Below are 14,206 nucleotides of genomic sequence, written 5' to 3'. Positions count from 1 at the left end.
TGGCTGCGCGCGGGGCAATTCTGCGCTCTGGTAGCATGTGAACGAGATCCGCAGTTTCCACACTGTTGCCGCGGTAGCGCACATTGCTGCCGTCGCGCGAGCATTACAGTGTCAGGGCTGTCAGGGCTGTCAGGGCCGAGGGCGCCGTCACTGGGTGTGTGTGCTAGTTTCGCTGCACATTCGGCTGCAGACTCCACTTGAAAGGCAATGTTAACTGCCTTAACTGCCTGTGACAATGACAGATCGTCGGACTCGAGTAACAGTCTTTCACGCACTCTCACGTTGTTGGTGTGCTCTATTAGTTGATCACGCACCATCTCATCTTGTAGTGCACCGAACTTGCATGAGCTAGCTAACCCCCTCAAATTAGCCACGTATTGATGCACCGACTCACCGGGGAGTTGGTGACGCTGTCTAAAAATGAATCACCGCAGGAGGGCACTTTGTGGGGCAGAGAAGTGTGTGCTTAACAGAGCCACAAGCACATCATACGTTTGAATTGAGTCTGCTGTGCATAATGTCCCAAGAACACGCTGGCCCTCCGCTCCCAAGCAATGGGATAACAGTGCCTTTTTCCATGCTGTACTCACATTTTCTAGTCCAAGAGCAATGAGGTAGGTTTCAAAGGACTGTAACCAGTGAACCCATGGGATCGGGGGCTCACCGGGTAGTGCAAGGAAGGGAGGAGGTGGTGGAAGTGAGATTTCAGCCATCCTCGTCGCCAAATGTTGCGTTTGCAAAGATAATCCAGAGGCCATTTGCAGAGCTCAGTTCATGTTGCTTTTAATGGCTGATCCAAACACACTCTCACAGGCAAAAGCAATCGAATACCTATATCCAATGTCAGACACAATACAATGATAACAGCACCATCAAACTCCATGTGCTCAGGCCAAGGCAATCGAGTACATATCACCAATGTCAGACATAACAGGGAGGTCACTTATCACTTGGAGGGTGCGAGTCTAGGTGGGGTAGAGGAGCAAAGGGATCTCGGAGTACAAATACACAAATTACTAAAAGTTGCGACACAGGTTAGCAAGGCCATAAAAAAAGCAAACCAAGCACTAGGGTTTATTTCTAGAGGGATAGAATTGAAAAGTAGTGAAGTTATGCTAAACCTGTATCGAACCTTGGTTAGACCACACTTAGAGTACTGCGTGCAGTTCTGGTCGCCATATTATAAAAAGGATATAGAGGCACTGGAGAGGGTACAGGGAAGATTTACAAGGATGATACCAGAAATGCGAGGGTATACATATCAGGAAAGGATGAACAGGCTGCGTCTCTTTTCTCTTGAAAACAGAAGGCTGAGGGGTGACCTAATAGAGGTCTTTAAAATTATGAAAGATTTTGATAGAGTGGATACAGAGAGAATGTTTCCACTTGTGGGGAAGAGCATAACTAGAGGCCATCAATATAAGATAGTCAGCAAGAAATCCAATAGGGAATTCAGAAGAAACTTCTTTACCCAAAGAGTGGTGAGAATGTGGAACTCGTTGCCACAGGGAGTGGTTGAAGCAAATAGTATAGATGTATAGATAACCAGGTGGTTAAGAAGGCAAATGGTATGTTGGCCTTTGTAGCGAGAGGGTTTGAGTACAGGAACAAGGATGTCTTGCTGCAGTTGTACAGGGCCTTGGTGAGACCACACCTTGAGTATTGTGTGCAGTTTTGGTCACCTTATCTGAGGAAGGATGTTCTTGCCATGGAAGGAGTTCAGCGAAGATTCACCAGGCTGATACCTGGGATGGCAGGAATGACGTATGAGGAGAGATTGGGTCGATTGGGCTTGTACTCGCTGGAGTTTAGAAGAATGAGAGGGGATCTCATTGAAACGTATAAAATTCTAACAGGACTAGGCAGACTAGATGCTAGAAGAATGTTCCCGATGGTCAGGGTGTCAAGAACCAGGGGTCACAGTCTAAGGATAAGGGGTAAGCCATTTAGGACAGAGATGAGGAGGAATTTCTTCACCCAGAGAGTGGTGAACCTGTGGAATTCTCTACCAAAGAAGGCAGTAGAGGCCAATTCATTAAATGTATTCAAGAAGGAGTTGGATATATTTCTTAAGGCTAAAGGAATCAAGGGATATGGGGAGAAGGCAGGGACAGGGTACTGAATTTGGATGATCAGCCATGATCTCATTGAATGGCGGAGCAGGCTCGAGGGGCCGAATGGCCGACTCCTGCTCCTATCTTCTGTGTTTCTATTCCATCTGCTCCTGCGGCCTTGTTGTTCTTCAGTTCTCGGATGGCCATTTCAACCTTATGCCGGGCTAGGGTTGTGCTGAGATGGTGGCGGGTAGCATGCTGCGGGATGGAGTTGAGGACACTCATGTCGAAGACAGCGTCTCGGTTAAGGAGATCTCTGAAGTGTTTGTTCTAGCGGGCACTGACTGCCTCTCTGTCCTTGATGAGTACCTCTCCATTCTTGGCCCGCAGTGGGGTAGGACCTTGCGCCGTAGATGGTCTTGACTGCACAAAAAATCCACGCACGTTGTGGTTGTCAGCTAGCTGCTGGAACTCCTACCCTTTCTCCACCATCTGTTCTTTAGGTCGTGAGTTTTTTGTTGGACCTCGGCCTTCAGGCGTCTGTAGAGCTGCTTTCTTGCTCTCGAGTTGTGTTGCTGTTTCCAGATCAGGAATGCCTTGCACTTGCAGCTTATTAGCTCCTGGATCTCCTGGTCATTCTCGTCGAACCAGTCTTGGTTTCCTGTTGGAGAGACCGAGCAGTAGCTAGAATACTGCGTGCAGTTCTGGTCACCACATTACAGGAAGGATGTGATTGCACTAGAGGGGGTGCAGAGGAGATTTATGAGGATGTTGCCAGGGCTGGGGAATTTTAGCTATGAGGAACAATTGGATAGGCTGGGGTTGTTTTCTTTGGAACAGAGGAGGCTGAGGGGAGACCTAATTGAGGTGTATAAAATTATGAGGGGCCTAGATAGAGTGGATAGGAAGGACCTATTTCCCTGAATTTGGATGATCAGCCTGTGGTAAACCACTTTTACCGTTTACTATCGTTACACTATAGTTATCACTGTTAGATCGTTTCCCTATAGTTATCACTGTTCACATTGTTGTATCACTGTACGAGGTCGCCTCTTGTCACGCTGCTATACCTGGGCTGACCACTGCCGACTCCACCCATGGCTCCACCTACCTGCCCGGGTATAAAGGTGGTCGACTGGCTGGTATTCCTCCTTCTTGGATCCGATCACCCACGAGGGTGGGCTCTGTTATTTAGTCAATAAAAACCTATAGTTACTTTCTTAACTCGTCGCTTTTCATTGGACGAATTGATAGGTATATCAATTTTATTGACTAAATTTTAAAATGTCGTCACTTGAGCAGCCAAACAACCAGTCAACAGAGCAGCCAAACGACCAGCCAGACGCCCAGCTACAACAGCCACAGCAGCCGGCTTGGCTGCGAGCCCTCAAACCACCGTACCTGGATCTAAACCCACAAGCAACAAACGCAGCCCTCGACTTCAAACACTGGCTGTGCTGCTTCGAATCCTACCTGGAAGAATCCGGCGTCCCTCAGAGATCCAAACTAAGAGTTCTGACCGCCCAAGCGAGCCCTAAAGTATACGCACTCATCCAGGACATTACTACTTACGAGGCCGCTATCAACCTACTGAAACAGCAGTACCGGAGCCCGGTAAATTCCATGTATGCCAGACACCTCCTAAGATCCCGCCCGCAACAGCCAGGAGAGTCTGTAGCTGAATTTTTACGGGCGCTACGAACACTCGGCAGGGACTGTGACTTTAAAGCAGTATCGGCTGCAGAAAACACTGAAGATAACATCCGCGATGCCTTCGTGAAAGGCCTTCGGTCCGACTACTCACGGCAGAGACTGCTGTAATCAAAGTACCTCGACCTGAACACAGCTGCAGCCTTGGCCTACTCCCTAGAAGTGACCCAGCGGGACCTCGAGGTGTATTCCAGGTACAGTTCGCGACTCTGGGACTCGGGCCCGACCCCGACCGCAATACCCCTCGTAGCGCCGCCCCCGGGACCTACCTCAGCGTCGGCATCCCGGACCCGATCGGGACCGCCACCCCCGGTACCGGCTGCGACTTCGGACCCCCGCGACCGGGCCGCCGGCTGCTTCTTCTGTGGGCAGGCGAAACACCCGAGGTCGCGCTGCCCAGCCAAAAACGCGACGTGCTCCAGCTGCCTGAAGAAAGGCCACTTCGCGAAGGCCTGCAGAGGGAGAGCAGCAGAGGCCAGCAGTGCCTCATGCGAACTGTGGGGGTGGCCATCTTTTATCAAGGCCACAGATGAGCAATGGGGGTGGCCATCTTTGATCCAGGCAACCGACGCCAGCAGTGCCTCATGTGGGTTGTGGGGGCAGCCATCTTCTCCGCCATTTTGCCCCACCTCGTGGGTGCCTCCATTTTACCCACCACGCTCGACCGCCACCTTACCTCCAGACCTGATGACCGCTTCACCTACAGACTACAGCGACCCGCTCAGCCACACACTAGCCTCCGTCACACTAGACCAAGCTCGCCCGCATCAGCTGTCCAAGTCAATGATGGACATCAAAGTAGACGGCCACGCCACGACCTGCCTGTTCGACAGCGGAAGCACGGAGAGCTTCATACATCCAGACACGGTGAGCCACTACTCCCTCACTGTCCAGCCAACGCGCAACCGGATCTCGATGGCATCGAGGTCCCACGCCACAGACATCAGCGGCTACTGTGTTGTGACCCTGTCGGTTAAGGGCACGGAGTATAAAAACTTTAAACTCCTCGTCCTGCCCCAGCTATGCGCTGCCATCCTACTAGGGCTGGATTTTCAATCCCACCTCCAAAGCGTCACTCTAGCATACGGTGGACCCCTCCCCCCGCTCACAGTCGACAACCAGCAGCTTTTAGACCGCCCACCGCGTAACACCTGCGGCCTATCCACCCTCAAGGTCCCGCCACCTTCCCTGTTCGCTAACCTCACCCCCGACTGCAAACCCGTCGCTACCAAGAGCAGGCGGTACAGCGCCGGGGACAGAGCTTTCATTAGCTCTGAGGTGCAGCGTCTCCTGAAGGAGGGCATCATCGAGGGGAGCAGCAGCCCCTGGCGTGCCCAGGTTGTAGTCGTTAAGACCGGCAATAAAAACCGCCTGGTCATCGACTACAGCCAAACCATAAACCGGTACACCCAGCTGGACGCATACCCCCTTCCCCGCATATCTGATATGGTCAATCAGATTGCTCAATACCGGGTATTCTCTACCATCGACCTTAAGTCGGCCTACCACCAACTCCCTATCCGCCCCGAGGACCGCCAGTATACCGCCTTCGAGGCGAATGGCCGCCTCTACCACTTCCTTAGGGTCCCCTTCGGCGTCACCAACGGGGTTTCGGTCTTCCAAAGGGAGATGGACCGGATGGTTGACCAGAACGGGCTGCAAGCCACGTTCCCCTATCTAGATAACGTCACCATCTGCGGCCGCGACCGGCAAGACCATGACGCTAATCTGGAAAGATTCCTCCGTACGGCCCAACGGCTGAACCTCACCTACAATAAGGATAAATGTGTGTTTAACACCTCGCGCCTTGCCATCCTCGGCTGCGTAGTAGAGAACGGAATCATCGGCCCCGATCCCGAAAGAATGCGTCCCCTCATGGAGCTACCCCTTCCCCACTGTCCAAAGGCGCTGAAGAGAACCCTGGGGCTCTTCGCCTACTATGCCCAATGGGTGCCGAATTATGCGGACAAAGCCAGACCCCTCATGAAGTCCACCTCCTTCCCCCTTACGGAAGAAGCGTGCGTGGCCTTCTCCCTCATCAGGGGAGACATTGCTAAGGCCACTATGCACGCAGTGGATGAGTCCATCCCCTTCCAAGTGGAGAGCGATGCATCCGACTTCGCCCTAGCCGCTACCCTCAACCAGGAGGGGAGACCGGTGGCCTTCTTCTCAAGGACCCTACAGGGCCCTGAGATCCGACACTCTTCGGTCGAGAAGGAGGCCCAGGCGATTGTGGAGGCGGTACGCCGCTGGAGGCATTACCTCGCAGGCAAGCGATTTACCCTCCTCACCGACCAGCGTTCGGTCGCTTTTATGTTTAATAACAAGCTGAGGGGTAAAATCAAGAATGACAAGATCTTGAGGTGGAGAATCGAGCTATCCACCTACGATTATGATATCTTGTACCGGCCTGGTAAGCTGAACGAACCCCCTGGCGCTCTATCGCGAATTACATGCGCCAACGCGCAAATTGATAGACTTCAGACCCTCCACAACGACCTCTGCCACCCCGGGGTCACCAGGCTTTACCACTTCATTAAGGCCCGCAACCTGACCTACTCCATCGAGGAGGTCAGGACCATGACCAGGAACTGCCAGACCTGTGCCGAGTGCAAACCGCACTTCTTTAGGCCGGACAGAGCAAGCCTGATCAAGGCCACCCGCCCCTTCGAGCGCTTGAGCATCGATTTTAAGGGGCCCCTCCCGTCCTCTGACCGTAATGTGTACTTCCTCAACATTGTTGATGAGTACTCCCGTTTCCCCTTTGCCTTCCCCTGCCCAGACATGACCAGCACCACGGTCGTTAAATGCCTGAACAACCTCTTTGCCTTGTTCGGGTTCCCAAACTATATACATAGTGACCGGGGCGCCTCCTTCATGAGCGAGGAACTCCGTCAGTTCCTACTAGCGAGAGGCATCGCCACTAGCAGGGCCACCAGCTACAACCCCCGAGGGAACGGCCAGGTGGAAAGAGAGAACGCGACGGTATGGAAAGCCGTCCTCTTAGCCTTAAAGTCTAAGGGCCTCCCAACCTCTCGCTGGCAGGAGGTCCTCCCGGCGGCGCTGCATTCCACCCGGTCACTACTTTGCACTGCCATTAACGCCACCCCCCATGAACGAATGTTTGTTTTCCCCAGGAAGTCGACTACGGGAACCACACTACCAACCTGGCTGACCTCTCCGGGGCCTGTCTTGCTGCGAAAGCACGTGAGGGCCCATAAAACGGACCCCCTGGTCGAGAGGGTGAACCTCCTGCACGCCAACCCCCAGTACGCCTACGTGGCATACCCAGACGGGCGGGAGGACACAGTCTCCTTACGAGACCTCGCACCCTCGGGCATTCCGGAGACACCACCGCTACCCCCCCCCCACCACCCCCCCAATTCCAGCCCAGGTAGACGGTACGCCGGAACCCCAAGAGCCTTCGCCTACCTCGCAGACGCCAGCATTAACACCAGAGAACGCAACACCGCCGCTGCGACGATCAGACAGGCTTACGAGGCCTCCGGACAGACTGACATACCAGAACTGGTAGTACACTTCACCCCGCCGGACTCAAATCTAAACAAGGGGTGAATGTGGTAAACCACTTTTACCGTTTACTATCGTTACACTATAGTTATCACTGTTAGATCATTTCCCTATAGTTATCACTGTTCACATTGTTGTATCACTGTACGAGGTCACCTCTTGTCACGCTGCTATACCTGGGCTGACCACTGCCGACTCCGCCCATGGCTCCACCTACCTGCCCGGGTATAAAGGTGGTCGACTGGCTGGTATTCCTCCTTCTTGGATCCGATCACCCACGAGGGTGGGCTCTGTTATTTAGTCAATAAAACCCTATAGTTACTTTCTTAACTCGTCGCTTTTCATTGGACGAATTGATAGGTATATCACAGCCATGATCTCATTGAATGGCGGAGCAGGCTCCAAGGGCCGAATGGCCGACTCCTGCTCCTATCTTCTATGTTTCTATGTTTCTTAGCAGGGAGGTCAATAACCAGAGGGCACAGATTTAAAGTAATTGGTCGGAAGTTTAGAGGGGATTTGAGGAGAATTTTTTTTCACCCAGAGTGTGGTGGGGGTCTGGAACTCACTGCCTGAAAGGGTGGTAGAGGCAGAGACCCTCATCACATTTAAAAAGTACTTGGATATGCACTTGAAGTGCCGTAACCTACAGGGCTACGGACCAAGTGCTGGAAAGTGGGATTAGGGAGGATAGCTCTTTGTCGGCCGGCACGGACAAGATGGGCCGAGCGGCCTCCTTCTGTGCTGTAAATTTCTATGATTCTATGGTTCATTAATCATCCCATTCCCAAGCTGCCTCTGTGTTAACACCTCAGATGAGTCGTCCCACGTAGAGTGACTCTCTCAACCTGTTCTCCCGGTTACAGAACCAGTTTGTCTCTCTCAGGAATGCCCAAGGCTCTGTGGTCTGGGCACCAACTCACTCGTGACCTCACATGTTGCAACAAGTCTGCTGCCTGAGCAGTTTGCAGTGTTATTAGGTCTGTGGGTCTCTTAGCAACCACCTCCCTTATCTAGGCAAAGGGCTCATCTCCTGACTTTGGGTGTTATCATTCCAAACTTCAGCATTCTCTGTCTTTTAGCTTCAATCTGTCTGTGTCCACCCAGTGACAACACTGAGCTCCTCCCTCCAACCACTGACACTCGCCCTCTTGCTGAGAAAGAAAGACTTGCATTTATATAGCGCCTTTCACAACCTCAGGATGTCCCACTGTGCTTTACAGCCAATGAAGAACTTCTGAAGTGTAGTCACTGTTGTAATGTAGGAAACACGGCAGCCAATTGGCGCACAGCAAGCTCCCACAAACAGCAATGTGACAATGACCAGATAATCTATTTCAGTGATGTTGATTGAGGGATAAATATTGGCCCCAGGACACCGGGGAGAACTCCCCTGCTCTTCTTCAATGTAGTGCCATGGGATCTTTTACATCCACCTGAAAGAGCAGACGGGGGCCTCGGTTTAACATCTCATCCGAAAGACGGCACCTCTGACAGTGCAGCACTCTCTCAGTACTGGAGTGTCAGCCTAGATTTTTATGCTCAAGTCTCTGGACTGGGACTTGAACCCACGACCTTCTGACTCAGAGGTGAGAGTGCTGCCCACTGAGCTAAAGTGCCTGGAGCTAAGCCAGCTGGGATACTTGACATAGGATTACATCGGATATACGGCACAGAAACAGGCCATTCGGCCCAACCAGTCCATGCCGGTGTTTATGCTCCACTCGAGCCTCCTCCCGTCTTTCCTCATCTAAATCTATCAACATAACCCTCGATTCCCTTCTCCCTCATATGCTTGTCTAGCCTCCCCTTAAATGCATCGATACTATTCGCTTCAACCACTCCCTGTGGCAGCGAGTTCCACATTCTCACCACTCTCTGGGTAAAGAAGTTTCTTCTGAATTCCCCATTGGATTTCTTGGTGACTATCTTATATTGATGGCCTCTAGTTATGCTCTTCCCCACAAGTGGAAACATTCTCTCTGTATCCACTCTATCAACATTTTTCACAATTTTAAAGACCTCTATTAGGTCACCCCTCAGCCTTCTGTTTTCAAGAGAAAAGAGACCCAGCCTGTTCATCCTTTCCTGATATGTATACCCTCGCATTTCTGGTATCATCCTTGTAAATCTTCTCTGCACCCTCTCCAGTGCCTCGATATCCTTTGTATAATATGGCGACCAGAACTGTACGCAGTACTTTAAGTGTGGTCTAACCAAGGTTCGATACAGGTTTAGCATAACTTCACTACTTTTCAATTCTATACCTCTAGAAATAAACCCTAGTGCTTGGTTTGCTTATTTTATGGCCTTGCTAACCTGTGTCGCAACTTTTAGTAATCTGTGTATTTGTACTCCGAGATCCCTTTGTTCCTCTACCCCACCTAGACTCGCACCCTCCAAGTGATAAGTGACCTCCCCATTCTTCCTACCAAAATGTAATACCTCACACTTATCTGTTTAGCCTTGGTCAGTCTGCAAAAACTTTGAAGTATTTAATAATGAAATCAGGGAGTCAAAAAGCTCAGGTGAGGCAGTTTAAAAAGACAGTCCCTGGACAGAGATTGCTGGATGCTGACACTGGGTGCTCACGAGGATAGAATGTCCCATTCCCCAGGCACGGACATCCAGCACCTCGATCACAGCAAAAATTCACAAAACAATGGCAATATAACTTGGAGCAGAGATGGTTAAGTGGAGCTGTGATCGAGGTGCTCAAAATTATGAGGGGTTTTGATCGAGCAAACAAGGAGAAGCTGTTGTCACTGGCAGGAGGGTCGGTAACGAGAGGACACAGATTTCAGATCATTAGCAAAAGAATCTAGAGAGGAAATGAGGAGACTTTTTTTACACAGCGAATTGCGATGATCTGGAATGCACTGCCTGAATGGGAGGTGGAAGCAGATTCAATAGTAACTTTCAAAAGGGAATTGGATATATATTAAAGTCAGAAATGTGCAGGGCTGTGGGGAAAGAGCAGGGCAGTGGGACTAATTGCATCGTTCTTTCAGAGAGCCGGCACCAGCACATCCTACTGGGCTCTATGATTCTATAACATCAACTTCTCTCTGCTCACTAGTACTGTGAGAACAGGGAATAATCTTTAAATCCAGCCCAGTTATTGGGGGCTCTTAACATTAACAAGCCCCAGTTGCCTGAATTAACATGGTTCAGTCCTGGATGTGATTAAAGGCATCGGAAACAGTGGAATCGACCCACCGCAGTCACACTGTGGACACTCTGGTGTGTCAGCAGGTGGGATACACCAGGGAATCCCTTTCCACACACTGAGGTTGACTCTAATGATCGGGAGTCCCAGGGTTTCGGATACCAGATAATCAAGCTCACAAGAACACAAATTGTCTCTCCAGGCTTTATTAAGAGCGCTGCATAACACAGATCGGGTGATAATTCCCTCAATCTGGAGAATAGAAGTACAGTGGATTCGCACGCGATCTTCTTGAGCCTGTTACAACTGACAACGGCTTAAGTGGCCTGTTCTTATACACAAGCTTGGTTACCGCTCAGGAAATGGGATTGTTTGGACCCGTCTGTTGACCGCCTCCTGAACTCCTGCTAATTCAGGGAATTTAGTCCATCTGTGACCAGACTATAACCACAAGCCCGTCTGGTTATCACACCTGTACGGTCCGTGAGGTTATCAGATTCACACCCAGACGTTGTGCCTTTAGTTGTCTGGCACTTCATCCCATAACATGGGTACAGGGGCTCAGTCATGTTTCATTCATCAGAAAAAGGCAAAGTACAACAACATACTGGTCAGCTTAACAGAATCTCATCATATTTATGTGGCTATAAATATAAAAGTCACTAATAAATCCAGGAGGGAATTCAGGAGGAACTTTTTTACCCAGAGAATGGTGAGAATGGGGAACTCGCTACCACAGGGAGTAGTTCAGGTGAACAGCACAGATGGATTTATGAGGAAGCCACACAAGGGAGAAAGGAATGGGAGGAGATGTTGATCGGGTTAATTGAAGTAGGGTGGGTGTGGGGCACAAACACTGGCATGGACCAGTTGGGCCGAATGGCCTGTTTCTGTGCTGTACATTCTATGTAACACCATGAACAGTCAATCAAAGGGAATCATCAGCACAACAGTCTTAAAGATTAAACAGCAGTACAAGAATTTATAAAACATTCATCCATTCCATGTTCATGTCACCCCAGCTGTCTACGGGGCTCTGCGCTACAGAACAATGTGAACTCGCTGGTGTCTCAGTAGGTGCGATGACCGAGTGAATCCTTTGCCCACACAGAGCAGGTGAACAGTCTCTTTCCTTCTCTCTCCAGCTGGTGTCGCTCCAGGCCCTTTGAACATATAAATGTCTTACCAGTCAGAACAACTTTTAAATGGTTTCTCATCGGTGTGAACTTGCTGGTGTTTCAGCAGATGGGATGACTGAATGAATCCCTTCCCACACACGGAGCAGGTGAACGGCCTCTCCCCAGTGTGAACTCGCTGGTGTCCATTCAAAATCCCAGCGCTTTTAAAGCTCTTCCCACAGACAGAACATGTAAACGGTCTCTCATCGGTGTGAACTTGCTGGTGTTGCTTCAGATCCCCAGAGGTTTTAAAGCTCTTCCCACAGTCAGAACATTTAAATGGTCTCTCATCAGTGTGAACTCGCTGGTGTGTCAACAGGTGGGATGACCGAGTGAATCCCTTCCCACACACGGAGCAAGTGAATGGCCTCTCCCCAGTGTGAACTCGCTGGTGTCCGTTCAGATTCCTGGAGCTTTTAAAGCTCATCCCACAGACAGAACATGTAAATGGTCTCTGATCGGTGTGAACTTGCTGGTGTACCTTCAGTTCCCCAGAGGTTTTAAAGCTCTTCCCACAGGCAGAACAGTTAAATGGTCTCTCATCAGTGTGATATCCCTGGTGTCTCAACAGGTGGGATAACTGAGTGAATCCCTTCCCACACACAGAGCAGGTGAACGGTCTCTCCTCAGTGTGAACTCGCTGGTGTGTCAGTAGGTGGGATGACTGAGTGAATCTCTTCCCACACACAGAGCAGGTGAACGGTCTCTCCCCAGTGTGAACTCGCTGGTGTGTCAGTAGGTGGGATGGCCGAGTGAATCCCTTCCCACACACACAGCAGATGAATAACCTCTTTCCTGGTCTCTCCAGCTGGTCTCCCTTCAGCTCCTGTGACATTTGAAAGCTTTTCCCACTGTCGGAATGTTTCACCGGCCTCTCCCCAGTGTGAACTCGTTGGTGTGCCAGCAGATTCGAGGCCCGAGTGAATCTCTTCCCACACACGGAGCAGGTGAACAGAATCGCTCCTGCTCTCTCCAGTTGATGTCTCTTCAGATCCTGGGACCTTTTAAATCTCTTCCCACAGTCAGAACATTTAATCGGTCTCTCATCACTATGAACAAGCTGGTGTCTCAGGAGGGTGGCAGAATGAGAGAATCACTTCAAAAACATGGAGCAGGTCAACGGTCTCTCATCGGTGTGGACAAGATGGTGTCTCAGCAGCATGGAGGGTGCAATTAATGCCTGCTCACACATGGAGCGGGTTAAATATCTCTCTCTAGTGTGAACTTGCTGGTGTATCATCGGAGCGGATGGCTGAGTGAATCCCTTCCCACACACGGGGCCCGGGTTCCCCCCAGTGTGTGGCCACTGGTGTCGCTACAGGTATTTGTAGATTTTGAAGCTCTTTCAGAACATTTAAGAGTTTTCTCCCCAGTGTGAACTCACGGGTGTGCCAGCAGATTGGAGGAGCGACTGAATCAGGTCCTGAGGAATCACGTAACTCTCAGATCTTGAGGTGATGTTTGGTTTGAGCTTCCTGTCTGTAAATGCTCCACTTCTATAACCCTGTAAGAGGAGTGTAGAAAGGGTAAGGGGGGAGCAGGAACTTTTTTGGCTTATTTTGCCTCAAAGAACAAACAGGTCAGTGCCGGTCCCACTGGTGTCCAGCTGTGCCCACAATAACCAGTGGGCCAGAAACAGCCCAATCCACCTCACTGACTTGGCCCTGAAGTCAAATCAAGTCTCATCAAATGACATCCTTTGTGACTGTGACGAAGGTAAACTATCTCTCCTCGTCCTTCCTGACTTGTCTGCAGCCTTTGACACGGTTGACCACTCCATCCTTCTCCAACACCTCTCCACTGTCGTCCAGCTGGGTGGGACTGCACTCACCTGGTTCCATTCTTATCTATCTAATCGTAGCCACAGAATCACCTGGAAAGGCTTCTCTTCCCACTCCCGCATCACTACCTCTGGTGTCCCCCAAGGATCTATCATTGGGCCCCTCCTATTTAGAGTCATAGAGTTCTACAGCACAGAAAGAGGCCCATCGTGTCCACGCCGGCCATCAAGCCCCGTCTATTCTAATCCTATTTTCCAGCACTTAGTCCGTAGTCTTGTATGCTATGGCATTTCAAGTGCTCATCTAAATGCTTCTTGAATGTTGTGAGGGTTCCTGCCTCTACCACCCTTTCAGGCAGTGAGTTCCAGATTCCAACCACCCTCTGGGTGAAAAAGTTTTTCCTCAAATCCCCTCTAAACCTCCTGCTCCCTACCTTGAAACTATGTCCCCTGGTTGTTGACACCTCTACTAAGGGGTAAAGTTCCTTTCTATCTACCCTATCTATGCCCCTCATAATTTTGTACACCTCAATCAGGTCCCCCCTCAGCCTTCTCTGCTCTAAGGAAAACAACCCCAGCCTGTCCAGTCTTTCTTCATAGCTGAAGCGCTCCAGCCCAGGTAACATCCTGGTGAATCTCCTCTGCACCCTCTCCAATGCAATCACATCCTTCCTATAGTGTGGCGACCAGAACTGCACACAGTATTCCAGCTGTGGCCTAACTAGCATTTTGTACAGCTCCATCATAACCTCCCTGCTCTTATATTCTATGCCTCGGCTAATGA

General features: G+C 50.6%; 1 protein-coding gene across 1 annotated transcript in view; it reads right to left on the bottom strand.

The window, feature by feature from the left end:
- LOC147084070 (uncharacterized) overlaps nucleotides 1-13,178 on the bottom strand; it is an 86,842-nt gene extending 73,664 nt beyond the window's left edge. The window contains exon 1 of the mRNA XM_085979890.1: nucleotides 11,650-13,178. Within this exon, the coding sequence (XP_085836016.1) occupies nucleotides 11,650-12,477 (828 nt within the window). The 5' untranslated portion in view covers nucleotides 12,478-13,178. The remainder of the gene's footprint in view (nucleotides 1-11,649) is intronic.
- Between the last annotated feature and the right edge of the window lie 1,028 nt (nucleotides 13,179-14,206).

The sequence above is a fragment of the Somniosus microcephalus genome, unplaced genomic scaffold (genome assembly GCF_052327205.1).
Source record: "Somniosus microcephalus isolate GS21.2 unplaced genomic scaffold, FLI_Smic_1.0 scaffold2, whole genome shotgun sequence".
NCBI lineage: Eukaryota > Metazoa > Chordata > Chondrichthyes > Squaliformes > Somniosidae > Somniosus > Somniosus microcephalus.
The sequence above is the reverse complement of the archived record's forward strand: the minus strand, read 5'-3'. Positions and strand labels throughout refer to the sequence as shown.